The 27,447-nt window shown below is 37.4% G+C and overlaps 1 protein-coding gene and 2 long non-coding RNA genes across 4 annotated transcripts in view; all 3 read right to left on the bottom strand.

Annotated features, from left to right (window-relative positions):
* Nucleotides 1–17,399, bottom strand: part of LOC146485318 (uncharacterized) — a 30,306-nt gene extending 12,907 nt beyond the window's left edge. The window contains exons 1-11 of one of the 2 annotated variants that reach the window (XM_085103653.1): nt 17,157–17,399; nt 15,413–15,454; nt 14,671–14,851; nt 14,058–14,166; nt 12,989–13,086; nt 11,833–11,912; nt 11,049–11,157; nt 9,658–9,755; nt 8,265–8,298; nt 7,254–7,294; nt 6,200–6,300 (exon numbers count right to left, since the gene is read on the bottom strand). In XM_085103653.1, the coding sequence (XP_084959779.1) occupies nt 6,200–6,300; nt 7,254–7,294; nt 8,265–8,298; nt 9,658–9,755; nt 11,049–11,157; nt 11,833–11,912; nt 12,989–13,086; nt 14,058–14,166; nt 14,671–14,851; nt 15,413–15,454; nt 17,157–17,290 (1,027 nt within the window). In that variant the 5' untranslated portion in view covers nt 17,291–17,399. The remainder of the gene's footprint in view (nt 1–6,199; nt 6,301–7,253; nt 7,295–8,264; nt 8,299–9,657; nt 9,756–11,048; nt 11,158–11,832; nt 11,913–12,988; nt 13,087–14,057; nt 14,167–14,670; nt 14,852–15,412; nt 15,455–17,156) is intronic. The other variant, XM_085103654.1, reaches the window with a different exon arrangement.
* The window catches only part of LOC146485312 (uncharacterized), an 85,331-nt gene that overhangs the window by 12,907 nt on the left and 44,977 nt on the right, over nt 1–27,447 (bottom strand). The window lies entirely within an intron of this gene.
* On the bottom strand, nt 18,077–20,182 carry LOC146485317 (uncharacterized). The gene is made up of 2 exons (XR_014863450.1): nt 19,856–20,182; nt 18,077–18,649 (listed from the first exon to the last, which is right to left on the bottom strand). It is a non-coding gene; the product is annotated as an uncharacterized LOC146485317 (long non-coding RNA).

Genomic DNA, 27,447 nt, shown 5'->3' with positions numbered 1-27,447 from the left:
TTTTAACATATTCTCCAAAGTAACAAACACAAAGTTTTTATTTTGCTTACAATGTTTAGGTTACATAATAGAAACTTTAAACTTCAACGGAATTTTGCAACAAACTACCCTTAAAGTGTTGCACTGTTTATAAATACAACTGATACGAGTAATGCTACTTTGTAGTATGCTTTACACTTGCCAGGTCTTCTATACTTCTCTAATAGACTGAACCCAATTATCGCGAACAAGTCCTGCATAAGTCGCATTACTGACTGCACAGGTCACAGGACGGATGGCTCAATTAACACTCTGTTAGAAGATAAATCTGCTTTCGCTGTTTTAGAAAATTAACAGGTTATAACTTACATGTTTTGAAGATAGTTTTGCTTAAGTTCATAGTTAATTTACTTTTTTGTATTTTGATCGTTTATAGCTGAAATCAACGTATACTTTCTCTTATTATGAATTCGGTGCGAAACAGGTGCTTTTATGTCATCGCGGCAACTCGCTTTTTTCGGTGACTTTTGTTTTTTTACTAAAGTTCATTAATTCACAGGAAATTTCTAGAAACAACCTTTCTTTGTTTTTTTGGCCATTTCTGGTTTATTTTCACGAGTTTCAAACCGATTTCATGATAGACAGTAATGTGTTGTTATATTATTTCACTTAACTCAGAATTTCTCTTGCAGTCAGTTTTAAAGCATTCATTTTCAATGGATAGACATGGTCTTTGCAAATTCAATATTGCTCTCCTTACTTTGTTTCGTCCAGATCGTTTGGGAATCACATTGAAGATTTAAGAACAAAATAATTTCAACTACTGTAACTCTCTCAAAGAAAGATATGCTAATTATTACTGTGCGCAAGTGCAATATCGCCCACGAATTACCGTGCAAGGTATCACGTTATCCTAAAATTACGGTAGATGATTTCAGAGTTCCCGCCTGAACGTTATAAAAGTAACGAGAGCAAATCCTTTATTGCGATTCTACCTTGTTCTTGTTAAAGGAGTTGGTTAAATGTCGCGCACTGATTAAAAACGAAAGTAAAGCAGAAAAATAAACGTTCCTTCGTGTTATACCCCCAAGTGGTGAGAACAACAACTTCGAGCTTGGGCCATATACTACGTCACTGTTTTCTGCCCTCTTCATCTGTCATCTACGCTTTTTTTTTCTTATTATTTTTGTTTGACTTTTCTCTGTTAAACTAACGGCATCCATTGCAGTTACTCTAGAAGAAATATGATAACATATTCTCCAACAAAACGTTTTCATTTGACTTAGATAACAAACTAGAGGCCTCATACTCCAACGAGATTCCATGACAAATTGCCTCACACGAAGGTGACTCATCATTACTAAACTACAACGTATTTCGTCTGCCCCTGATTAAATGTCGCACTTTGAAACTCAACTAGATAATGTAAATGTAACCACTTAGGCTTTTGGTCAAAATGAACAGAGACACTCAAATGAAGTTAAACAAAGACTTCTTTCTATCTACCGTGAACGGACCGGCTAGATTACTCAATGGGCAACTAAAAGGCATCCCTTTTAGGTCTGGTAGAGCAAGTTAAAGGATATTGTGTATTCCGTATTCAAAGAATTGTCTTATCTTCCCGTCAAATTCTGAAATGTGGTGGAAGAACAACCTGCTTGCTGCTCAAACGGAATAGTTATTAAGACAATGGTCACTTCTTTGAATTAATTCGGGCTAATCTTCGCCTCTCTGTGCGAATTTTGTCACATAATTGCAATGCAGTGAATCCTTGCAAACTGACTCGCCCTCTGTCGTGATCCTGGATAGCTTTAAGAATCTCATCGCGTTTTACTGGAGCATTTGACTCAATAAGTTCTTTGAAAATCTCATACATCAGGTCAGTTTGTTCATCATTAAAAGCAAAGCCAGAATTGACTGTTGTATTTGAAACAACAGACTTGTCATCGACAAAGTCAATGTCCATTAATCAAGCGCTTCTTTCTTTCCATAATCCGATGCGTCTTAACCTCTCTTCTGGAATTTCCATTAAAGTTGGGGGTTCTGCAGTGTTTCTGTTTTTGTTTTCTTTGATTAAGCTTCTCACTTTGTCGCGTACACTACCTGGAGGAATCTTGAACAAAATTGTATTGCCTGTGATAGTGGCTTTCACTTCTTCGGTACTTATTGTACCACTTTCAATCTGCCCTTTAAACAGTGTGGCTACCTCAGTTACCTCTGTCTGATTCCACTTGTGTCTTGGGCTGGTGGACACAATTTCCTTCTCTTCGTTTGAACCAGTATCCGAAGGGATACTACGTAAGACGCGATACAACTGTTCTGCAGTTGGCAATAATATACGAAAGAAAAACGTGCACTTTCAAAATGTTTTCCCCTCTTTATCCAAGGTTAACTGACTCAGAAAAGCAACACTACATGAAACTGTTTCCTCGGGAATATTATTTAAATATATAATATGGCATGTCACTTGTTTTTTATTAACAAGTCTTTTTGTACAATGGCATTCTTAAATGGCTTAACTTCAACAGAGGTCTTTTTGCACAACGCCAAACGCCATGCACAGAATTAAATGGGTCTTTGTAAAACGAGGATACACACAGGGGATACGGACTGCGGATGGCGGATTGATTTTCTATTTTTTTTTTTTTTTTTAACAAAAAATGCATGCTTATATTGTTAATTATCACCTTCCAAGGAAAATTTGTCTTATGTAGTTTTAATTTTATTAATATATATTTTTTACCAGTCACGCAGCGATAACGCTATCATCGTTTTTCTAGTTTTTCACCCAAGTAAGACTGACACTACAATAGACTGTGAGCAATCTCTCCTCTGCTCGAAAACCAACGGGGAAGAAAAATCGAGGCGGGTCGCGCGTGCGTGGGGCAAAGCCGTGAGCAGCACGCGCGCCTGGGGCTACTCTCTTTGCCTCACGCTCGCGCGACACGCCTAGAATAATTTTGTTAGATTATAGATTAGTGTAAATCTACTAGCATTCTATCATGATTGCTGTTGTCTTATTGGCCACGCTACTTACTATCTATTCTGTTGAAGATAGAGAGTAGAATGAGTAGCCTTACAATGTGCGGTTGTCAACAAAATGGCGGCCACTTCTTCGCGTTTTTGAAGTGTCTGTGAAGAGGATTTTGGATAATTTCTAGTCAAGGCGATTCCAGAGAAGACAAAAATTGCAACGAGATATGGAGTGACGATTTTTCACGGTAAGAAAAGGAATCGAAACAAGAGACTAAATGACTTTATTCTTCATTTACACTTTTAAAACTCGTAAATTTTATAATAAGTTGCGTTTCACTAACACATTTTGTAAAAGCTTCCAAAGGGCACGTTTACGTTAGTATATTTTTGATTGTCATTTTACAATAAAAAACACGGCTACTCGTTTCAGTTTCGAGCGAATGACGCAAAGGCGCTCACACAGAAGCCAATGCAATGTGAACTTTTTATATCATTTAATAGTTCAAGCCAATGCAATGCGAACTATCTATATCATTTAGTAGTTCAAGCCAATGCAATGTGAACTATTTATATCATTTAAAGGGGCAGTATCATGGGAAATCGATGGGAGATATCATGATTTTTGGCCAAAATTCACTAAATTTAAACTTTGAACACTGTGTTAATTAATTTCTCAATCGCTAATTTAAAGAAATATTAATAGTGATTCTAAGACGAAAGGTTGAACCAAAATATAGTACAACCGGCGATTTTTAGTGTGTTACAACAGCGAAATTTGAAAACGTCCGCCAGACGTTTTAAATTTTGAACCCCTCTCTATCTTGGTCATCTCCGGCAAAAATATCCGTGGATAGTTCCTTTGCATTCTGAGTCTTTTAACGAAATTTTGTCATTATATCTTGGCTGCTATCAACCGAATAGCGTCTTTCCGATTTTCAACGTGTTACTAAAAATAGCGTGATACTGTCCCTTTAAATGTGAACCTGTCTTGTTATTAAGTTTTGAACGACTAGTAGATTTATACTAAAACAATGAGATTATTCGCTCTCGATTGCTATGCATGATAGTTGATTCGGGCCTCGCCCTCATCAACTATCACGCGATAGAAATTGAGAGCGAATGATCTAATTTTGAACTAGAAAATCCGCCGATCCACCAAAGAAAAAAATGCTCAAAATTGAATCCTCAAAATATTTAACAGTTACCTAACACTGGATTGTGCTTTAGCAAAATATCTAAGGGACTAACAACAAAAGATAATCAACAGCCAAAACAATATCTCGCACATCAAACTGCACATCAAAAGCACCACCACGCATTGAGCTTGAGAGATCATCAATCCGTAAGCAAACTTCTGCACCGTCGTGTCCTTTATAATATTATTACTGTTAGGTACTGTCACTTTATAATTACAAGCTTAAAGAACACAAGAAACAAATACACGGAAACAAGTGTTTTCCTTGTGACGATATTATTGCGCTACTAGTACTTCGCGTTATCTCTCTTTTGACCTATTAATTACAGATTATAGAAAACAAAATTCTTATGTTTTCGTTATGAGATTAGAACGATACGATAACTGAACCAATTTTAGAGAAAACTTACCTTTGACTTAAACATCACATGCTTTCTAAAAGGTCCTTTTTGTAACCGGGCAATTGAATCTACCACTGATGCTTTTCTGTCTATAGATAAACACACTTTTTTTTTTCGACAAGCTTTGCTTAAGCACGACTTTGAGCTTTAGCATACTTGAGTTACAGCATTTTCCAGTAAAAACTGTCAAATCTATATGGCTTTTGTTGATAATTTTGGCTGTATCGACTTATTTATAGGTGTTACAGCGTAGAAAAAACAAGATATAGTAAAGTTCATATTGCAGACAACATTTCGCTAACTAAAGTAACAATTAGTTTTTATATTTATAGGTTTTTTACAAAATGGTCCTTATTGTAACGAACTAGTGCCTACGGATCAAACTCTTTGGTTGTGTTTTTCACAAGCACTTTTTTGTCGGATAGAAAATTAACCATACTGCATGATAGATTGTTCTAAGGTCTGCATGTAACGGAGGTAACTCAATATATCTTTTAATTGTGACTCAGCAATTAATGAAAATAGTGGGTCCTTTTCGTAACATGATTGATCAACTTTTTACTCTAACCATTCTCTAAAATTTAGAAGTGAAACGATATAACATTGAAGTTTTTTTGCACTCAGCACTGAGTTCAATAACTAATTTACAAAGGCCCGAGTGGAATTCCTATTCCAAAGCCTTTTCAGGAAGAGTTATTACGCTGTAAATCATGTATATTAAAGTGTAACAAGCACTAACGTTGTGTGAACGTGGCCTCTGTCCTTTACAAGATAAATTTCCCACCTGGAAGGCTTCGAAATAATATAATGTTTTGCACACACGTTAAACACATCCTTTTGTACTTCTGAGCAAAATTTGAAGGGAATTGGTTAAAATAAAACAAAGTTATCACTGTTTAACTTAAGACTTCAAATGTGAGCACTTTTCCCGAATCCCAAAACTCTCATCGACATGAAAGTTCCAAGCATTTTATCATGAAATTTGTTTCGCTGAATTTAACGCGAAACAAAAAGCCTGTGGTTGTTCCACGGGAAGGGATGCATGTACAGAGGACTTTCTATCCGCATAAACGTCGACGGATTTTTTTTAATTACTCAAAAACTGACAGAAACCACAGCAGTGTTCCTTATTGTAACATTTTCACAAGTGCCTTGCCATAAAACCAAGAAAATGACGTATTTGCGAGAAAATATTGTGAAGACTAACAAAATTACCTTTAATGTTTATGATAAAACTCTTAAAAGTACCAAATCATTAAAAGTGATTCATAAGGCTACTGTTGAAAGTTTGGTTACCACAGGGACCCACCATGAATCTAAGGATGGATGGATGGATGGATGGATGGATGGATGGATTGATTGATTGATGGATTGATGGATTGATGGATTGATTGATCGTTCGATCGATAGATCGATTGATTGATTGATCAATTTTAGGAGGAAAATTATCCAGTCAAAAATTTCGCTCAATAAACTGTTTATCATTATACAATATCCTATTCATTGCCCGCCATCTGGAAGAGCATAACACGGTCTCAGATTTACAGTCTAAAAATCTACGTCTTATGATCAAAGAAAATGACTCTTGAGGCCAACAAAGCGTTGAAAGGTGATGCTACGGCATAAGTTAATTCAGATTGAGATCTACCTTCTCTTGACTTGAGCGATAGCATGTCCTTGGAAACCAACAAGTCTCTACTCAGTCGGCGCTTGTTGTATTCGTGTTTAACTCCTTGACTTGAAATACCCCTACAAAACGATTTTAAACAATTCAGTTTGTCATTTGTCTTTGTCTAAAATTTTGCACCAGAGCGTCAATCGTTGTGAATAAATTTTTGTCAGGAAAGCGTATCTTTCTATTTCAAAGAGGTTTAACAACTGAACAACTTTTTCAAGTTTCCCTGTAAACCACAATTCACAATTTAAACAGGCAGTGTTAAAATTGATAAATTAAGTACCTACTTTCACTTGTGCTCGTATTGTTTTACAAGCATTCTTCTTTTGATCAAACTAGTCTTACTGAGTCATTTTAAAGATGATGATGATGATGATGATGAATTCAAATTGCATTTTTACACTATCAATGTATTGCTAAATACAAACAACATATGACAAATTTTAAAATATCTTGGATCCCCTTTGGTGGCATAAGGCCCTCTAAGATCTACAAACGGTACTAATGCAATTCCATAGCATTCAAAATATTCAAAATATTGCCAAATGCACTTTGGAAACAACCATGTTGTCCTTCCTTTATACATAACCACCCACCCTAGAATAAGCACCCATCCTGAAAGTTAATAAGCGCCCACCCTCAGATAAGCGCCCAGGTTGAAAGCCCAAAAAGTCAATAGGCGCACACCCCACCCCCTCCCAACAAAAACATTTCTGTACTAGCCCAGCGTGAAGTACAAAGAGCGTCAGTTGTGTTCCAAAATTGGTTTTGGATCCGGTAGTCAATGAACTTCTATATTGTTCAAGGCTTGTTTACGTGAGCTTTTGCAATTCGTTTTGTTTTGTTAAAGCGAAATAAACTTGTTACCCTTTGTTTTGTTATTCTCTAAAAATGTCCTCGCTTGCTGAAAATGTTGGGAAAATAACAAGTGCCCATCCTCTAATAAGCGGACACCCTCATGGGCCCAAAATTAAATAAGTGCCCAGGGTGGTTAATCGAATAAATACGGTACTTTAAGCTGGCTTACTTCATTTTTTCTGATAAACTTTGCTTCCGACGTCTATCATCCTACGGGACAAGAATACAATAACGGAATATAAAAAAATGGAACTACCATCTCACACAAAAAACAAGGTTTCGATCCCAGTTTAGTTTCAGTTTGAAATTGTTAAAAAAGCAGTCCTCGGAGATATCAAATAAATGATAATGCGACCCTGAAAATCCTGACCGCTGTAAAACTACTGTTATCATTTACTTGATACGCGTGAAAATGGTTCTAAACTAGAAACTAACCCTGATTCTCATTCACTTGTTTCTTACATGAAAACATGCTATGCATGTTTGTTACAGAGAAACTCCTTTACACAGGTTACAAGTTTAACGAATTGGAATAATCCCCAAGACTAGCACAAGTAACGCGAACTTATATTTTCAGGCGACATTTTCGTTAGCGTTGCCATCGTGGTTTCTTTGTCCCTTTTGTTACTCAGATGGTAGAGCAGTGAACTAAAAACCCAAAGATTATGGGTTCGAGTCACACCAATCTCGTTCCCAGGTTATTTGGCCAGCGGTTGGTCACCTGGAAAGACTCTGGGACACTGGCACAATCTAGTACCCAGAGTCCTCAGGCTCGTTGGCCAGCGGTTGGTCGCCAGGAAAGAGTCTGGGAAACGTGAATATTATTACTGCAGGATTTCTGCGGTAAAACAGTGCAAGCCGTTACAGGGTAGCCAATTATAAAAATTATTATTTCTTTTTCAACAACAGATACATGGCAAACACTTCTGAAGCCTACGTCTAATCTAGATACAATAGACCCCATGCATAAAGTGGTCTACATTTTAATATTAGTTTCCATTCAAATAAGCCTCACTAACCTCGTCCTCAAGTTTTGAAATCAAAAGAATATTTCACCTACAACAAGGCTAGTGAGGCTACAATCCTCATGTAATTTGAATGCAGACAAAAGAATATTAAAACCTCAGCCATTTTTACATTTGGGGTCTATAAATTTGAGTTCTTTAACTCAAAATCAGACCTGAATGTCTTTGATGCTTGTGTCTTTAGCAAATCTGAAAAGGTAAACATGGGTAAATCAAAACCGCGCTGAGAAGTACTGTTACAGCTGATGCATACAGCTATTTCAAAAAACTAAACCCCACTTAAACCGCGGGAAGGTGCGTGTTCTGCGCGCAATGGCATTTTGTACGTTTATAACTTTTTTTTTAAATTATAATACGCGAAGGAGTCGCGCAAGCTTGTCATGGTTATTCACAGGTCGAAAACAGCAAGTACGACAACATCACAAGATCATCTGCTTTCTTGGACAGATGCTCCGATTTGTACTGGAACCGATAACATGTGACGCTTTAAATTACGTCAGCGTTTTCAAAAGTCTTCGTTTTCGCCTGTCCAAACTAGAAATGAAGCGTTATAAAAACGCGTTTTCAAAAGTCTTCGTTTTCGCCTGTCCACACTAGAAATGAAGCGTTACAAAAACGCGTTTTCAAAAGTCTCCACTTTTAAAAACCGTTTTCGAAAGTCTCCATTTCGGTCAGCGCTTTCGGGCATTTTAGTGTAGGCCAAAATTAATGCATCAAAAAGTAGGCGATTTCAAACGAAAACACATTAATGTGGATGGGGCCTGTCAGAGAACGTCATCCAACTTCAAACCTAGGAACAATTTGATGTGGTAGGTTAGTATTTACGTCATTGACGTTAGCATGGCAACCAATTTTTCACAATCAATTTTTACGAAAATTGGAATATTCTCATTTTTAATGAACAAAATCCACCTTTCTTACAGTATAAACTTTTACGTTTTAGTTCATCTCAGGGCGGCTTTTAATCGATTGTCGTAAAACCAAAACCAAAGTTATTGCTCTGGCCAATCATGACAAAGGTACATGTAGGTAAACAGCACCGGGAACGGCAATCAGAATTCAGAGCAAATACGTGTAACCGGTACCAAGCGCGGGAAAATGCATCTGAACAAGTCACGAGTGTTTGTGGTTGAGAAAGTGGCGCGAGTTTGCTAACAAATGAATCACAAAAAAGCAAACTTAAAGAAAATGCGAATTATTTTCAGCACCCAAATGAAAACCGATGTAGAGTACTTCTTCCATTGGTGTTGATTACTTTTCAGTCAATTTTGGCGGTTTTCTAAAGTTTTAGGAAAATCCAGAAAAATAAGATGGCAAATCCAAGATAGCCACCATTTGGCAATTGTGACATAATCACCACAATACCCATTCTAGATGGTGTTAAATTTGCTCCAGATGGTGAACATGTCTTCCTATTTAAATTAGACAAAAATTGGTTGGGCACTGGAATGACTTATGCATAAGCTGTGGCCATGTTCACAATGATAAACCGTGTACCAGTACGGCTAAACTTGTATTATTTTTTTAATTTTGTCAAAAACAAAGTACCTTCCATCATCGACTTCTTGTGTTCTCTTTTTGAGCGTAAGCTGGTTGGCGGCAATTGCCAGTTCAGCGAGGCTCTTCTTCAGAGCAAATCCTTTTTCCTGGAAAATAATTCAACAACAAAAAAAAAACTAGTTAGGTTTAAGCTGCTACATTTAGTTGTTTTTATTTTGAAAAAGTGAATGACCATCGAAGTTAAATATTGTATACAACTTATGCAGTTGCGAAAACAAATTCAGGCCTGAACACGATTCAAATCCACTGACCTCTGCTATACCGCCAATTTTTTTTTTTTTTTTCAGGTTTTCCCAACTAGGTCACGGTTCGAATCCTGTTCCAGCCTGAATTTTATTTCAGACTTTCTTTTCTCAACTGCATAACTTGTGTACATAACTCCGATTGGCATTCACTTCTTCATTCTTTCATCCATTAATGTATGAATCGCATTCATTTCACTTTTATAATTAATTTTCATTTCACAAAAAAAAATTACAAAAGGTAAAAAATAAACGACAACTGATAAACCAAGATCATGGAGTAACATAGATATATTCGAATTAACAAAAAGAAATCATCGACAAAGATAAGTAAATTAGGAAAAAAAACAGCAACAATATAAAAATGAAGTAGTGGCGAGTAAATCTACATTTCTTCTTGCATCTTTCATACATGTATTAAAAGTGAAGCATGTGTATACATGTGCCAAGCATGTGCAATAACTCTGCAATAAGGAAGCCTTATTCTATAATTAAAGCCCTGCATGTATATGGTTTCTCCTAAGGCTTCCCCATCACTTTCTCTGAAATATATACATTCTTGTACTCTTATTTTGCTTTTTTTGAAAGGTGTGTGGTGAAATCAACAAACAGACAAAAAATAGGCAATGCTTGGATTTCTTTCTCCTTGTCAGTCGTTTAAAAATGTGCATTAACTTGACTGGCTGCTTTAATTATAAAAGTTTGTAAATAATTCCATATTTTGGGACCTTGAAAAAGTAAACAATTTTTTTTTTATATTTTTTCTGCAAGCTTGCCTTAGGAGGGTATTAGCCTCTGAACTCGTATCTCATTGAATATTAACCTATTTCATGTTATGTCAGAGGCAACAACAGTTACTTTTGAAACAGAAAACATACAATGTAAAATTTCCTCCAATAAGATGTTCTCCAAACCAACCCCCCACCCCACCCCTGAAAAGGGAGAAATCAAACTCTCCCCAAAAGTAAATTGAACAATAGCCCTAAGAACGTGCTTTGAACTTTTTTTTTGTTAGTAAGTGGTTTTCATTAACACAGTCAACGTTTATTAGATAGCAGGTGTGACCACACAGTTATTGTAGGTGTGGTGTTAGTCACATGCACAAAATTGCATTTATTTAAACACAACTGAACTAACCTCAATTTTCTTCAGACTTGCTTCAAATTGTTGTGTCAATGCAAACACTTCTGTCCGAGTGAGCTCTAATTTCTTAGCTGCCTTGCAGTATTGAAATTCTGCTTCAGTGCTGAAATACAATTTAAAGTACAGGCTCCAGTTGTCCAAAGGCCGGATAACTTTATCCGGTGGATTATTAAGTCACTATCCGACAGTTTCAATCTGTGCAAAGATTTCAGTATTTTCCCCTATACAAGCAAATATGCATACTCTAACCACAGTAATTATTAGTTTGGGAGTGTACGAAAACCTTGGACAACGTTTCACGTGAAGTATATTTTAGACCCTGAATAGTGCCTTATCCAGCGGATAAAGTTATCCGGCCTTTGAACAACTGGGGCCAGAACATAAATTGAGCAGACATCATTAGTATTTTTTTAATTAATTTATTAGTAAATGTTTTTGTTACTGTTTACAGTTCCCTATTTTTCCTGATTGTCGAGATTGTATGCTTCAATCAAAATGCCGCCATCTTGGTTTGTGACGATGACAGCAACCTGGGGAAACCACCACTCTCCTCCTCCACACTATACAGCCTAACATGGGGTCCCCTTGGTAGTTTTGGCACTCTTCCCAGGCTCTGCTCGCCAATTACACAGTTGGTTCACCAATCACAGAGCACAGTGAAGCAAAACTAAAGCAAATGCAAATTTACTTTTGACACTAAAATAAAACTGCTATATTTCTTAATTATAATAGGAAGACGGGCCAGTAGTGAGTTCTCACTAAAAATATTCATACTTACATTTCTGAAGCAGCTTTCCTGTCTTTATCCTTAAATTTCAAACGAGCAGACACATTTCTCTCAATCCTGGTCTTGTTTACCTGGAAATAAAAATGAATCTTTTTATTAAAGAAAGACAAAGGCAGATAATTTTTAACTACAGTGTATGACATGTCTGTTGTTCACTTAATAAAACCTATGGGCCAGTTATTTAAACAGAGTCTAACTAAGGCCGCAGCTTAAGACAATTAGTGGGCCTCCAAATCTGTTGATAAGTGGTTTATTTTAAGTAGATAAATAGTTTTCTAGTCTGTTACTGTCAACAGCAGACAATGTTTAGATATGACTGTTGGCAATTTACTTAAAAATGGCTTTAAGAACGTGGTTTTGTTAAACACCTAAAACTGTCTACTGACCCTACATTATATATTTTATATAATTTTGTAACTTAAGTACATGTATGCATTCCTCTCCCTTTCAAAAAAACACTTGTTCCAATTTTAAGCAGCAGAGTTTTGAAAATATGTAAAAAAAAAATATACCTAAAATGGCACCCATTTTAAATTTAATTAAAAATGACTTTGGGGGTGTTTACATGATACTGGCGCGACTTTCATTCCGGTACGGGTTCACTCCAGTTCTCTCTTGTGGCTCTGTATTCGTTTACATGATGTCAGCACAAAATCTCATACCGTAGCGAGTCATACCGGTGCGAGTTCCCCCCGGTAACTGTACCGGAGCGAGATTTTCATTCTGGTACGAAAACTCGTTTCGATGTCATGTAAACGCAGTACGGCCGTTCACTCCAGCATGAAATCACTCTCCCGGGAGTCTGGAATGGATAGTGCATGAGCAGTCTTCGACATTCAATTCAATATGGCGCCAAAATCACGTCGGTCGACAAAAAGTATCCCTTCATGTAAACACGGTATGAAATCACAATGTCATGCCGGTATCAAACTCGCACCGGTGCGAGTTTTCACATGTAAACACCCCCTTACATGTAATTGTTTTGATTCATTCACAGTTGTAAATTTATGAAAAGCAAGTACATGTAAAGGGATAGCCAAACATACAGTGTTTGACCCAAAACAATGTTCTAAACTATAAATTAAAGCTTATAACACATTAAATTGTACAGTGTAATGGGAAACATTGTAGCTATAGAAAAGCAAACCTTATCTTCCTGGATGAAATGCTGCTGTTTCACTTTCTCCATTCCCTGGTTGTTTTCACTCAATCGAGCTTCTTCGGCCCTCATCTTCCTGTAGACACCTGATAAAAAAAGAGTTCTAAAGTGTGACATCACAAATATTTGAATTTTTGAAATAATGGATTTGTTAAGATATTCGGAAAGAGCAACATGAAAATTAAATAACTACTTGCTAAAAATCAGCATCTAATTATTGCAATTTGAGGGGTGAGATATTAGCTCTGTTCACAGATTTGTGTAGACAAAAAGCTCTAGCTTTTATCTAGGTCCCCCTAAGACCTATAAATATATGCGCAGTAAGTGGATTCTGATTGTCTTTTCTGAAGACAATGAGAACAATAGGGGACAAAAAAATCCCTTCTTGGGGGAGGCAGGACCCAAACACGAAACGAAAGCGATCATGCGCAAAATCACGGCCGGTTTTGCCCGGCACGGTGCGTTATGGGTTAAGTTCTTGCTTTATTAATTATACCAAAAGATTTTCTCAAAAAAAAAAAAAAAGGAAATTCCTTGTCCCCAATGGGAATCAAACCAACGTCAGCTTAGCTTCCAGATTACCAGTTGAAAATTGCTCTACTGCTGAGCTATGGAGATCTGTGTGGTCAGTCAGTGAGCTCATTTTGTAGAACATTCAATGATCACTACCCCCTCCAAGGAAGGAATTTTTTCTACCATAAGCCCCCTACACCCCCCCCCCCCACCCTCCTGGAAATTCCAGGTAGCTTCATACCTCCCTGTAATTTTTTTTTGGCCTTTGAGCTTTGCCCCCACCCCTCCTCCCACTGCAACACCCTCCTGAAATCCATTCTGAGGGGGGAGGGGGGGGGGTTAGGTTAGGAAAATTCCAGTTTTGCTTCATACTTTACTTCTAAAATTTTGGCTTCTAAGACCCCCTCCCACTAGAAATTCCCAATAACCTTACAGTACATGAGGTGGGTATGGATTTTTTCAGGAACTGCACAGTCACTCCAACAACTTTTGGTGTCTTTAAAGTACCCTTGACAATGAAAGCTCCACTAAACACTGGACTTACTGTTATTAATATCCTCCATAGTTCTTCTCAGTTGATGTTGTTTTTTGATGACGTCACCCTCATGTCTTTTCAGTTCTCTCTCCTCTTGTTTGTGCTGCAACATATGGTCCTACACGTAGAGGACAACAAACTTTACATTGGGAGCCGACTTGCATGTACACTGTACATGTAGTTAGTTAAATAACTCATTTGTTGCCACTCAGGTAATTATCACATGCTAGAAAACTGCTGTAGATCTGTAATTAAGCCACCCCCTTCCCCAGTCAAGCACTACCCCCCATGTATCCCAGAAGTCTGACTGAGATTAAAGAATAAACTGATGCAGTGTACTCGTACTTGTAGTCTCAGTGAAAACTTTAGTAATCAACTCAAACATTACTGAGAAAGTGTTATGATCTGAGAAAAAACAAAATATTTAAAATCTGTAATTAGCATCCTCAAATGCTTTTTTATTTTTTTTAAGATTTACAGTGTATGGCATCTACAGGGCTCTTATCATAATGCAGACGCATGCCTGGCCAAATGGGATCTATTAATTTCTCCAACAGTTGACAACTGCATGTGGCTTGGCCTTTAACTGGTAATCTTCTTCTTAAAACAGAATGACACTCACCTCAATAACTCTCATCATTTCCTGGTGTTTCTGCATGCTGCGCCTGGCAGTTAAGGTGACTTGCAGTAAGCCATTACTTTTCTGTGGTAACCCTACCATTCCATTTGATTTCTTAACCTGCTTTGAGTCTCTAGTCCCTGGGGATGTGCCACCTGGCTGCCATTTTGTAGTTGGCTTTGGTCTACAACAAAGGTTTCAAAAAAGACCTTTAAATTTTACATTGCGACTTCTGTCACCCGGGTCACTTAAACAAAACTGGCCAATCAAATTGCAGGACAAGAACAATGAATTTCAACCAAAGCTGATTGAACCATTCACAAGTAGACGGAAAACAAAAGTTAAAACCCTAAATTTTGGAATTACTGCTAAGCCAATCAAATCCCCAAAATTGCATTCTACAAATCCAGTTTTTAATAATAATGCATAATTTATTACACAGTCATGTACATGTGTTTATATGCACCCCAGGGATACCAATTATTAGCTATATTATGAAGCCCAAGTTTTAAGCAGTTGTTGATGACTAGTTACACATGTATAACAGATAACTCCATAAGGCATTTATGGGATATATTTTATCTGGGATATGGTAACATTCTCCACAGACCAGGCACTCGCAACCTGTCCCAATTTTAAATTGTGTCTGATCTAGTCCCCTCGTCAACCACACCACACCCCAGCAACACCTTTTATTCCCCCAAAAAATGAAAAATTTAATGGTTCTCTTAAAAAAAAAACCTACTTTGACACTCCAGCATCTTGGCGTTGTCCACTTGCCAGTGACCTATTTGTTGAAGGAAAACTGGTATTAAAAATGACACTCTAAACAAATCACTTGAATAATAATACAGTTAATTCATTTGCTCTTTACATGATGACTGATGATAATGGCAGTCTACATTCTTTACTTGTTATTACCTTCAATCAGAGATCTATTATGCTTAACTATGTACACTTGTTATGACATTAATTTTGCCATTATCACAAACTTTAAATCTGCAGGATTTACTTTTCCTGGGCAACTTGAAATAATTGTGTTGTTCCAACTAAAGCCCTACCACCCTCATGCAGAGACCCAGGGGTAGATAGACTGGACAAAGACTTCATAAGTGAAATTGATTAGGACTAGCAATAATTAGTTTACAAGACAGGGAGGGTTTCAAGTTCACATGTGACATAATTGCCCCCTTCTGACTATCTGCCCGGCTGTTGGTCCCAGAGGAATTGACTCAAGCCTAGGAGATGTATATTAATCATAGTTCTTGTAATTTGGTCATAAAATTGGGTACTACTTCAAGACAATTAACATGAAAAATAACAACTTGACATGCATGAGAAAGTACCATACAGTGTAAATTAACTGTTAAATTGCCAAATGGGATGAGGCCAAGCTGAGAGAAAAATTTTTTTATCCATTTAATTTTCCAAATTTGAGAAATTATAATTATGATTGTATGCACGTACAAACTGTACTCAGTATAATGCCTTAATGTTCAACTAAGTGTCAATTTTTAATTCTGGGTTAAAAACAAATAATTATTGTGCAAAGGATCACATACTGTCTACTTTGAAAAGATAATTTAGGCTCGAAATCAAATTGTTAATTAGTCTTTATTAATACTCAAACACTTTGAACTGCTTGTCTTTTTTCCCCTAGCTGTGATCTCTAACCATTTTATTTTAAAATAATTTTAGGATTGTTGTGAAACGTTTTGCTTCGATTGCATTAATGCAACTGTCACTAAACTAATGTAGACGGTTTAATCAGTTTTAAGAAACTGCGTGCCTGAGCAGGGCAAATATAGCACAAGTGGTTACTATTTTCCATTTTCTTTGCATTATGATGATGCAAAACGTTATCAAATGGTCATTGAACTATGAAGTGTATTTTATTACTAGTTACAAGTTACAAGCAACTAGTTCCCTCAGTTTATAACCTAGCAAATGTCTAGTTTTATTCTTTCTTTTTTTATCTATTTTTTTTTTCAACTATAAAGAGTGTATAAAAATTTAATGCCATTTGGATTAACTACCACAATGGCTTAAGAACCGCAGAGGTTTTAATCTGGAAACAACCTTAATTAAAAATTTAGCCTAGCTAATGCCTAATTATTAAGCTTAAACTTGAGCCCAATTTTTTCTCATTCTTTAATATTTTACCAGATATCTAAAATGGTTAGTTTCCAAGCGTTCCCGACATTTAACAAAGTAACGATCCAAGTATAAAAATAACATATGAAAATTATTGTTTGTCTGATGAAGATGATCACTCAATCTTTGAATTAGTGAAATGTGAAACCAACGCGCGACATAATTTCACTCCGGCACGGTAAGTGCTAAACATTAATCAAAGCTCGCCGGAGTATTGCACTAGCTAGAAAAGATAACGAAAAATCAATGAGAAGTAACGCCCGCCATCAAGAAAGAGTTAGTCCCAAATTATACATCAACTTGCGAGAGTGAACCGTAAACAGACGCTTGCTTACTTGAGAAAATTCGCGTACTCTTCGCCTCTTGTTGAGTCGTCATTTTCATCTGCATAAGACCTCGTTAGCTCAGGAGAAGAAAGAGTGGCGTATCTCTTGTGCAAGAGGGGCTGTCGCTCAAATGGAAGGACCATTTTACCCCATATAAGAGGACTGATTTCAGGTTCAAAGACTGTTCATACCTCAAAGCGCTTTTCTCTCCTGTTGCTCTCCGGCGGAACACTGAGCGGTCATCAATTGTCTCTATGGCAACCAGTGGGGCAGATCGCGGGCTCACACAAAGGGCCATTTCACCTCATGGATGACGTAATCCATGACATGAGGCGGAACTCAGTTCAGTTGAAATCTAAAATAAGCACATTGACATAACTTTTAAATAAAAGTTTCAATTTGGAGAGGAGCGCCTGCATACATTGTTGTTATTTCACAGTTTTTTTCTTTGCTTTTCTTTCCTTTTCCTTTTTTTTTAATATTATTTAAAAAAAATGCGTGGATTTCTTTTTGGATTCCAATAGCCTAGGCTGAAATCTGCTTATCCCATGTAGTCATTAACTGTGCAAAAAATACCTCTGTATTACCAAAGGATCTTGACAGGAGGAAACAAGTTATAATTTTGAAAAAAAAAAACACTTTAACTTCTGAAGACAAATCAGTTTCAGCCGTTACAAGAGCCATTGTCAGTTACGATAACTAGCTACAGAATTGAATTTGAAATTATATCAATAACACTAATTAGAAATGTATTTCAAATTCAATGCTGTAACTTCTTTCGTAACTGACGTTAAATGTTGTAACGGCCGAGACATACCATCAAAATTCAGAAAAGTGTCGTGTTTTCCACACTCCTGTAAATCTCATTCCCGCGTTCTTGAGGTAATAGTACCAGTTTTAACTGACAAAGGAAAAGAACACTAGAAACGTACAAGTAAGCAAACGTTTTATTCGCAAATTAGCGTTTATTTATCTGATATTTAATCGGTGGTCAGAAAAGTACTCTGCGTAGCAATCGCTGCCTTTCGAGAGCGCTGAAGGCAAAGGTGCGCAGGCAAATAAAGCAGCCATCTTCTCGCACTCGCTTGAACTGAGGAAACGAATGCTGCTCAGGTAGGCTAACAGAAACTGAGTGACGTTTTTTTGTATTTTTTTGTATTTTTTTTTTTCATTTCCGGATGATTAAATAAATGCCGTGGATATAACATAAAATTACATATGCAGCTAGCGCGCGATGAAGCGGTTATAGGTCACAGTTTATTTGCATACTACACGTGCATAACATGAAGAGTCATGCAGACATCAACATTAGCTCCTTGGCATTTTGTCTCAACGTCCCGGGCGTTGGCGGTTTCTTGACCTGGTGTTGCCTGGCGGATTCGGCTCAAGATTATTCTCTTCCAAGTCTTCTGTGGTATTGCTGGGAACTGGAATCTCGTCCTCCAAGAGCGCGATCCGTTTTCCTAATTCCTCGAGGCCTGACTCCTGGCGAGGAACCTTTCCTGTAAAGAAAGATGGGTATATTGTTGAGTTGAGCATATGATATCATACGGCGTGAAAACGGCGTTCGCCCAAGTTAGTTTTCCAAATAATAAGCGAAAAGATTATCGTCGCTTTTTTTAAGATAACTTAGCCCAAGTTAGTTTTGCAAATTTTTAACCATACAATGCCTGTTGATTTAATTTGTTTTTAAAAAAAAAGAACTTTCTTAGCTAGTACGTGTCCCAAAGTGTTGTGTTCTTTGCTGCTTGTATGGTTATAATGGAACTTTTTAAAGCTGTTTCAGCGACATTTAACTAAGCTGGTACCTTTTTGTACCGGTAATAAACAGCAGAAAAAAATTATTGACCACGTTTACTATTTTTGCCGCCGGCTATCGCAAATTTTTGGAAATCATTCCAAAATTGACAAAGCGCAATCAAGTTGTGTTTATTTAATATATCAGCCTATTTTGGGGGACCCATTTCCTCTTGAAATACCTTAGTGAGAGTATGTTAGCAAAGTGCCGGGGGACCTTAAGCACCTCTGGGCTATAATAACTGACATGTCAAATGTTATAGGTTTATTACTGATTTTGTGCTTTGAATGAATATGGCAAAGATAAGCAATTATTTGGAATCATCGGCCGCTTAACGGTTTAATGAGTTTTATCAGTAATTTGTAGAAGCCGCAGTAAGACGCAAGTTGAACAACTTGAACAAGTCGCCTAAAGAAGCTTGATATACATTGTATGGCCAACGAGTGGCAAATGATGCAAATATCAAGGACTGCTGCCCGAAGCTCGAAAGCTTTGAAAAAACAGACACGAGGCAAACAAAGAAGAAACAAAGGAAAGGTCTTTCATAACTGATAAATTTGACAATATAATTTGATCGGAATTTAAAAGGAAGACATCTTCATTACATGAGCACCGTATTAGGACGTAACGTTTTGAATCAATAGGCTCAAAAAGTGTTTTTCTTCAAATTCAATTTTAGCTCGTATCGAGGCGCGAACTAAATTTAATAATGAAAATAGAGTAAACAGTCTTTATATTACACTTTGAAAGACAAGCCTAAAAATCAATATATGTTTCGGATATACCAAATTGAAGATATATTTCGCATTTTGTGATCGTTGTGTTGATTTATATATTACCGCCGAAGAATTAAGCCAATCGAACAGATGTTTACGCCCACGCCTGCATGAAATCAGTGAAAACAAATTACCTCCAGAGACTGAAATGTTCTTTAAGGAAAGCAACATAACAGCCATCACCACAAACACCTTGAATGCTTCCATCTTGCACGAGCTGAAGTTTGTTCGCTGCGTTTCAACTATTCGCAGACAGTAAACTGATTTCAACAGCTTTTCCAGTGACGCTTACAACTCTTCTTTCTACTTCCTTCAGCGCACACTTAGCAATTCAAGTTTTAACGCGTTTTGAATAGACATCTTTATGCACAAGGGTTATGATCCGTAAAGAAGCTGTCAAAACACAGCGGCAAGCATTGCTTCCTTGCACATGTTCCCATTCTAGTTCTGTAGAAGACGGTAGAGAATTGTTCAAAAATACATAACGCAATGTGGGAGCCATCGCTTCTGTTATTTTCTGTCGTCCCGTTCTAGTTGCGGTCATTGTTTAGATCCCTGCTGAATTACTCGACGCGTGCGTTCGCAGTCAGGTTCACTGCTTTCACGTGCGCTTTTGTTCTTAAAAGTAATTAATTGAAATTTGGATCCGTTTGGATATAAAAACGTATAAAAGGTTCAAAGTTGTTGTCAATCTATTTGGCGATCTATCCCACCAGTCTCTTTTATTCAATGGATACTTTATTTCAATATACAGTGTCACCAAGAATTTTATTACACACAAAAGGAAACAAAAATAGTCACTTGAGTTCAAGTTAAAAGAAGGAAAAGCAGTGAGCTTGTACTGATCTGTCTTAGAGGCGATGTTACAAGGGACGATTCGCAAGACGATTTTTGCCTAACACAGCGTCGATTTTTAATGTATGTTATAAGAGACGATTTTTATCGTAACAAATCGCGCGCGAAACATTAGTACTAGTACCCAGGTCACAAGGTTCCATTTTGTAAACAAAAAAGATGGCGGTCGAGGAGTGAAGATGCGGAAGAGCCTTTGTTCTAACGCTGTTTTCAGCAGCAACTTTGTATGTACTCAACTTTAGTTGCGCTGTGTTCAAAGCTTAGCCAACATGTGCTTCAAGTTCTCGCAGAGCTGTTTCCTTCTGTTCTTTAGTACAGTTAATTACTATTCCACCGAATTTCTTCTCCAAAAAGTAAAAGTTTTTTTTCATCTTTGTGTCACCCAGCCGGTCCAGCGGTTGCTAAAACTCTTCAACATTTTTGGACTGCCATGGTTCAAAAACTCGCAACGCAAAAAAGCGACCGCGCCAGGAGCTCCTGACCCGCGCTCCTATGTTACACAGCATCAACTTTTAGCGCAACTGATTGTTGCGCTATAATCGTGGTTGCGAATCTTCCAATATAACATCACCCTAAGCTTAAGTTGCTGTAGCTCTTTAACATACTGACTAACACCCCATTCACACCAAAATGTAAAACTGGCATGTTTAACAGTTGTCTAACTATAAAACGTTAAGAATTTGCTTGTTCACACCGCGTGCTCTCTCAACGAAACACGTTTAAAATTTCCCACTTCAGATTTATTTACCACATAAAAATCCTCACCAGGCCTTCACAAATACCAGCCATGCGCGCCATCAGCCAATCCACCATTAATGCCAGGCATCTTACTGCCACAACTTTCCTCCAGTCACAACCACTCCAGCCTTGAGAAGCTAAGTAATCAAATTCGACTGACTTCAATTCAAAGTGTCAAAAACCCTTCCCTTCCCACCCCCATGCTTTTGATACAAAACTATGGTCCACATTGGCTTTAACCCTCTTTACACTTTTAAACGTGTTTTGTTGAGAGAACACGCGCTGTGAACAGGCAAATTCTTAACCTTGTATAGTTAAACAACTGTTAAACATGCTGAAGTTAAAGGAGACATCTTTGGACGTAATATCAATCCTTTAAATCTCACTGCCATAGCTTATGTACTTGCGAAGTTATGGAGTGTACCACAATCAACGCTAGCCCCCTGCGTCCCAGGAGACAAGAAAAAAAAAATGCCCGGTCTACAAAGGGCTAAAGCTCCGACTGCAAACCACATTTTTGCCCTTCTAAAAACGAAACGGGTTGGTTGTCATTTGTTTCGAAGTTAGAGGGGAACTTTCCTTATAAAGAAAACTCTAGTGTTTCTTCACAGACGAGCTCTTTTTCCGAACATTTGAGGCAGGTAATGTCTTTCAAGAAAATATTCCACCGCTACCAATGTAAATGTTGATGTCCCGCCATACTCGGTATATCTCTACAATGTAAAATAACTTACCAAGAGGACATGGTATTTTGTTGTAAAAAACCAAATGCCATAACCAAAGAGTAATTATTTTACAAATGAAAAACCAGTTTTAAAAACTTACTTTAAGACCTTGGACGTTCCTCTTCTGCCCTTAGAAAAAAGCGGCTGTCATCTTTCCTTCTTTATATGACGATTGCCATGTCAAATTCCTCTTCCATTCCATGTCCCCGTTTTTCTTTGCAGTGTGGTGTGTGGCACCTTTACATGTTGTAAAGAGACTTAATAACATTTTAAGACGATAAGAACTGTGCTCTGAGAGCTTTCAAAAGGCCACATTCTCTTTTAGTCGGTTAGATAGATCAACTGTTGAGTGAAACCTTTTCATCCAATTATAAGACTTTGGAGAACTCCTCTGTCACCAAAATAACTGTTTACTGTGTATTTTCTCTTGTTGTTGTTTCATGAAGAATGGATTTTAGATTCAGATCACTTGAGGTGTTGAAAGCAATTGATAAATACTCGTGTACAAACAAGCTCCCAGGGGGTTCCCGCGCCTTGATATTTCTAAGCAATCGTTTCAAACACCTTTTGCTCTTAGCAAATTTGCATGTTAGATATTTTTTAGCAGTAAGACTTGTCAGTTCACACGATTTCAAAAAAAAAACAAAAACAAAACAAAAACAAAAGCATAAAATAAATCGTGAAATACTGCAGACACATACCTTTAGAATTTGAGCGTTATTTAATTCAGTTAATTTCTTCATAATCTTTTCGGCCTCTGATAAAGGGACGCACTTTTTCAACGGGAACAATTATTAATTCGCAAAACTATTATAGGATTACATCAAAGAGATCCCCAGTAGTTTTCACTTGAATGATGGTAGATACATTAGATTCCATACACATATTAACTTCAGTGATTGAGGGTTTTCAGTGAAAGAATTGAAACGATGACAAGATTGGCGTACGTAATACAGACACATGCAGGGAAATACTTAAGGCTGGATCCGTTATAGCAATAAATTAAACAGCATAAGATCCTTTCAAGGGTCATGATCGAACACAAGACTGTGTGCTTGTGAAGGGACCAGCCGGAAAGCTTTTGACAACCAATTTTCTTTTAAATGTTTAACAAAAATTTCAATGACTGCAACGCATCGGTGGATGGAGTTCGGCAACGGCCCTCAGTGTTTGAAGACTGAACCGAATGTTGGTCAGTTTTGCTGGCGATCCTTGATCAAATACTAGATTTCAAATTGCTCGTATGCTGTAAATACCACTTGTTATTTCTTTCTTAAAACTTATCCAGTAGCAGAGTTTAGCAAACACGAAATTTTTTAACATTATTGTGATTGTGCTGTTATTTACCTGCTAGCCGCTTTAGTCACTAAATTTATTCCATTTTTATTATCTCAAGTTATGTGCTTAATAAGTTTGTATTGCTTCTTTCCTATTGGTTAGTATGTACTGATCATGACACCACTCGCTTCTGATTGGTTTGTCATCAAGCTATTGTTATTTGCCTATATAAGTGCGACACCACCCGGATGGTTGGGCGGAATCAGTATACTAAGTGCACGCTCATGAGTTCGCACCCCCACAATTTGACTAACATAGGGCTCAATTCTACTTATAATTTCTATTTCGCAATCCCCTTCAATCCCACTCAGTGCCACTCAGTGCCACTCAATGCCACTCTATCCCACTCTCCACTCTGTCCCACTCTATCCCTCTCTATCCTACTCAATCCCACTCTATTTCGCAATCCCACTCAATCCCACTCAGTGCCACTCAGTGCCACTCAATGCCACTCTATCCCACTCTCCACTCTGTCCCACTCTATCCCTCTCTATCCTACTCAATCCCACTCAATCCCACTCAATCCCACTCAATCCCACTCAATCCCACTGTATCCCACTGTAACCCACTGTATCCCACTCTATCCCACTCTATTCAACACAATCCCACTCTATCCCACTCTATCCCACTCTATCCCACTCAATCCCACTCAATCATACTGTATCCCGCACAATCCCACTCTATCCCACTCTAGTCCCACTCTATCCCACTCTATCCCACTCTATCCCACACAATCCCACTCTATCCCACTCTATCCCACTCTAGTCCCACTCTAGTCCCACCCTACTCCCACTCTATCCCACTCTATCTCGTTCTATTTCAATCTATCTCATTCAATCGCACTCAATCGCATTGTATCCCGCACAATCCCACTCTATCCCACTGTACTCCCACTCTACCCCCACTCTACTCCCACTCTATCCCACTCTATCTCGCTCTATCACATTCAATCGCACTCAATCGCACTCAATCCCACTCTATCCCACTTTATCTCACTCGCTCTCTCCCCCACTTCCACTTGTGTCATTTATTCAGTTCTCCCACGCAATGGTCCACAATTGAACCACGCATTCGGAAAATCGTTGGTACACCCTTCCACTAACCCATTAACGCCTTAATTGATCTTTTGTATAATATTTTCAGCTACTCATGCCGATCATCCACTCATCCACTGATCCATCTAACAACGCATCCTCTGATTAAACCATGACCTCGCTCCACGCTTCCATCAACAGTTGACTTATTTCACGTAATCATCAAGTCATTTCCTTTTTTCAAAAATGTTTCTTGAAGTAAAATCCTCACAAAAACTTTGGAAACAATGTTATTTGTTAAAGAAATCTCTCTTTTCTCTCATGTGCGACAAGGAGCTTTGCTGTCTTCGGCACACGGGAGACGAAGCTTTTCGCGCGGGTCACTTTTGAAGACTCGAAACGTACCGGAAACCGCGCATGAAAAGCTTCTGGTACATAGGGTATATAAACCAGGGAAGCAGACATAAAGTGTAGAGCTGTAAAATCTCATGTTATATCCTGTTAAAAATTAGCGCAAAATTAATGGCACGTTACCTTTTGAAATGTATTTTCCTTATAAATGCACGGGAGTGAATGACCGTGCTTAGTTGCAATCCGTTAACCGATTACACTTCTCTCATACGAAGAGGATACTTTGAGTAGCAGTTCCAGATAAAGAAAAAGAGCTGAAATTTTGTTACCGATAGTAACAAGCCATCTCAAACTGCAGTATCCCTTTTTTAAAGCTTTGTCGATTATTTTCGACAGAACTTAACCTATTGTGTTTCGAATTACCACCCAAGGTACTAAAACTGTTGATGAGTGTCTCCAGCCACGGATGAACAGGGTCGTTAAGGACTGCAACATGAAAAAAAGTTAGGCTAACTTTTTTCAAGTTTTCGCATATTCCATATCTCTGTTTCTCTTTACAATACGCTGTGTCATACCTCGACATGTTGTAAAGAAACTAAATACCATCAAGTCATTTCCTTTTTTCCAAAATGTTTCTTGAAGTAAAATCCTTACGAAAACTTTGGAAACAATGTTATTTGTTAAAGAAATCTCTCTTTGCTGAGAGGTGAAGAAAAACGCTACTCTAATTATACCATTTTAAGGCGATAAGAACTGTTTTAGCTCTGAGAGCTTATAAAAGACCAAATTCTTTTTTAGTTAGAGATCGACTGTTGAGTGACTCACACTTTTTTATCCGATTTTAAGACTTACGAAAACTCCTCTATTAGGAAAATAATCGATTTCTGTTTTTTTTTTCCGTTAGGCTAGCTTTTTCAAGTTCTCGCATTTTTGTTACAAAATCGACACTAGAAATAGATGGTGAGTTGTTTCTTTTAAGAATTCAGTTGATTTCTTTCTGTCGGCGCGGTGTTCTGCTAAATTATCTTGTAACTAGTTTAAGGTATTTTTGTCACCATTTTCACCAAAAACGGAGAAAATCCCCTTGACACTCGAGCGTGCTTCAACTGATACGTGGCGGGACTGCAACCATTAACTCCAGTTTAAGATTAAAAGGAATCTTACAAGAGTTCAACCTTCTAACTGTACGAAATGACCGGCCAAACACGCATACGTAAACATTACTCGTTTATTACCTTTTGATTTGTAAATTGCATGCATGACTATTATTTTAAAAAATAATATGATTAATTTTTCTGATTACTATGTTCACACGTTCTACTTATGTGAATGAAGCGTTGAAAAGAGCTTGATGTTGGCACTTAAACGCTTTAAATGGCCAAAATAAATAAATAAATAAACCTTTGCATTTAATCATTAATTTTACCGTTCATTTCAATATTTTCTTGAAAACGCCTATCGAACCACAGCTTTGCCATCCTCCTTTTGTGTTGGGCAGTTTTTTTAAATAGCTCTGCTAGCTGTCGGTTTTTAGAAGATTACCACATTTTTTTAATTTATAAGACATGTTTCGATGTTACAACATCATCGTCCGTTATAGAATATTTGAAAAACCGTTAGGACTATATAACAACTAGGCGAAACATGCATAATTACTAATGATTAAGTGACAGAATTAATCTTCTTAAACATTACGATTTGTTTTTTGCTGTCTCGACCTTTCAGCTCTGTCGGCTCTGAATAAAGCCTTCATTGCCTCGGTTAAATGCGATATTTAGGCCCTTTTTGGCAGATTCAAAATGAGGAAAAACGCCCAAAACTATCAGCACCGTGTTGAACTGTGTTGCTCTGTCTCGTTGATTGAAGCTTGCGGGAGCGATTTTATTTTTGAGCGATTCAAACTTTAAGTAAATTTACAAAATCCACTCACGCCAGCTTACAAATACATACACAAATGTGTAGCCGTTTTGACGTCGAATTCCAGAGCAGCTCAAATTAGTAGTGTTAGTTTCTCCGAAGAAAAATCAAACACAGAAGAAACGCAAAAAAAAACTCGAGACAAACGCAGAACAACAACGGCAAGCGGCATCGTGTTGTCGACGTGTTACGTTTTGTTTTGATTTTTTTTTTTTGTTTAGCTTTTTTGTTCCATTTCAAGCTGTTCAGAAGCTGTAAAGATTGCATTCCCAAACCAAAAAAGAAAACATAAATTGAGTGATCGACGCATCCTTCAAAGCCGCAGTAAAACAGACAGACAGGATGGTAAAATTATTAGGCTTTTGCACATGATGCTTTGATTCCCCAAATGCTCGGATAATGAGTCATTATACGCCTGCCTACTTTAGTAATTAATGTTATCAATTAATTCAACAGGGTATAAACTGACCCCTACAACATTATTACTGATTTATACAACTAAAATATAATGTAACACAAGTAAAACAACTTGAAATTATCTGTTAATTATTCATCCTGACTTTGATGCTTGGCTGCTTGTTGTTTCATCAAAAATGTTTATCGAGTTTCAGTTGTCATTTTCTCTAAAATATATTTTTATATTTCTCCCAAAAGAAAAATATTTTTGGGAGCAAAAAGGCTACTAAAATGCTCGAATAATGTTTAGTGCTTCTGCCTCACAAAAATACTCGACAAAAATGCTAGCACAATGTGCAAAAGCTTAACAAC

Source organism: Pavona decussata, unplaced genomic scaffold, assembly GCF_977016875.1.
Source record: "Pavona decussata unplaced genomic scaffold, jaPavDecu1.1 SCAFFOLD_27, whole genome shotgun sequence".
NCBI lineage: Eukaryota > Metazoa > Cnidaria > Anthozoa > Scleractinia > Agariciidae > Pavona > Pavona decussata.
The sequence above is the reverse complement of the archived record's forward strand: the minus strand, read 5'-3'. Positions and strand labels throughout refer to the sequence as shown.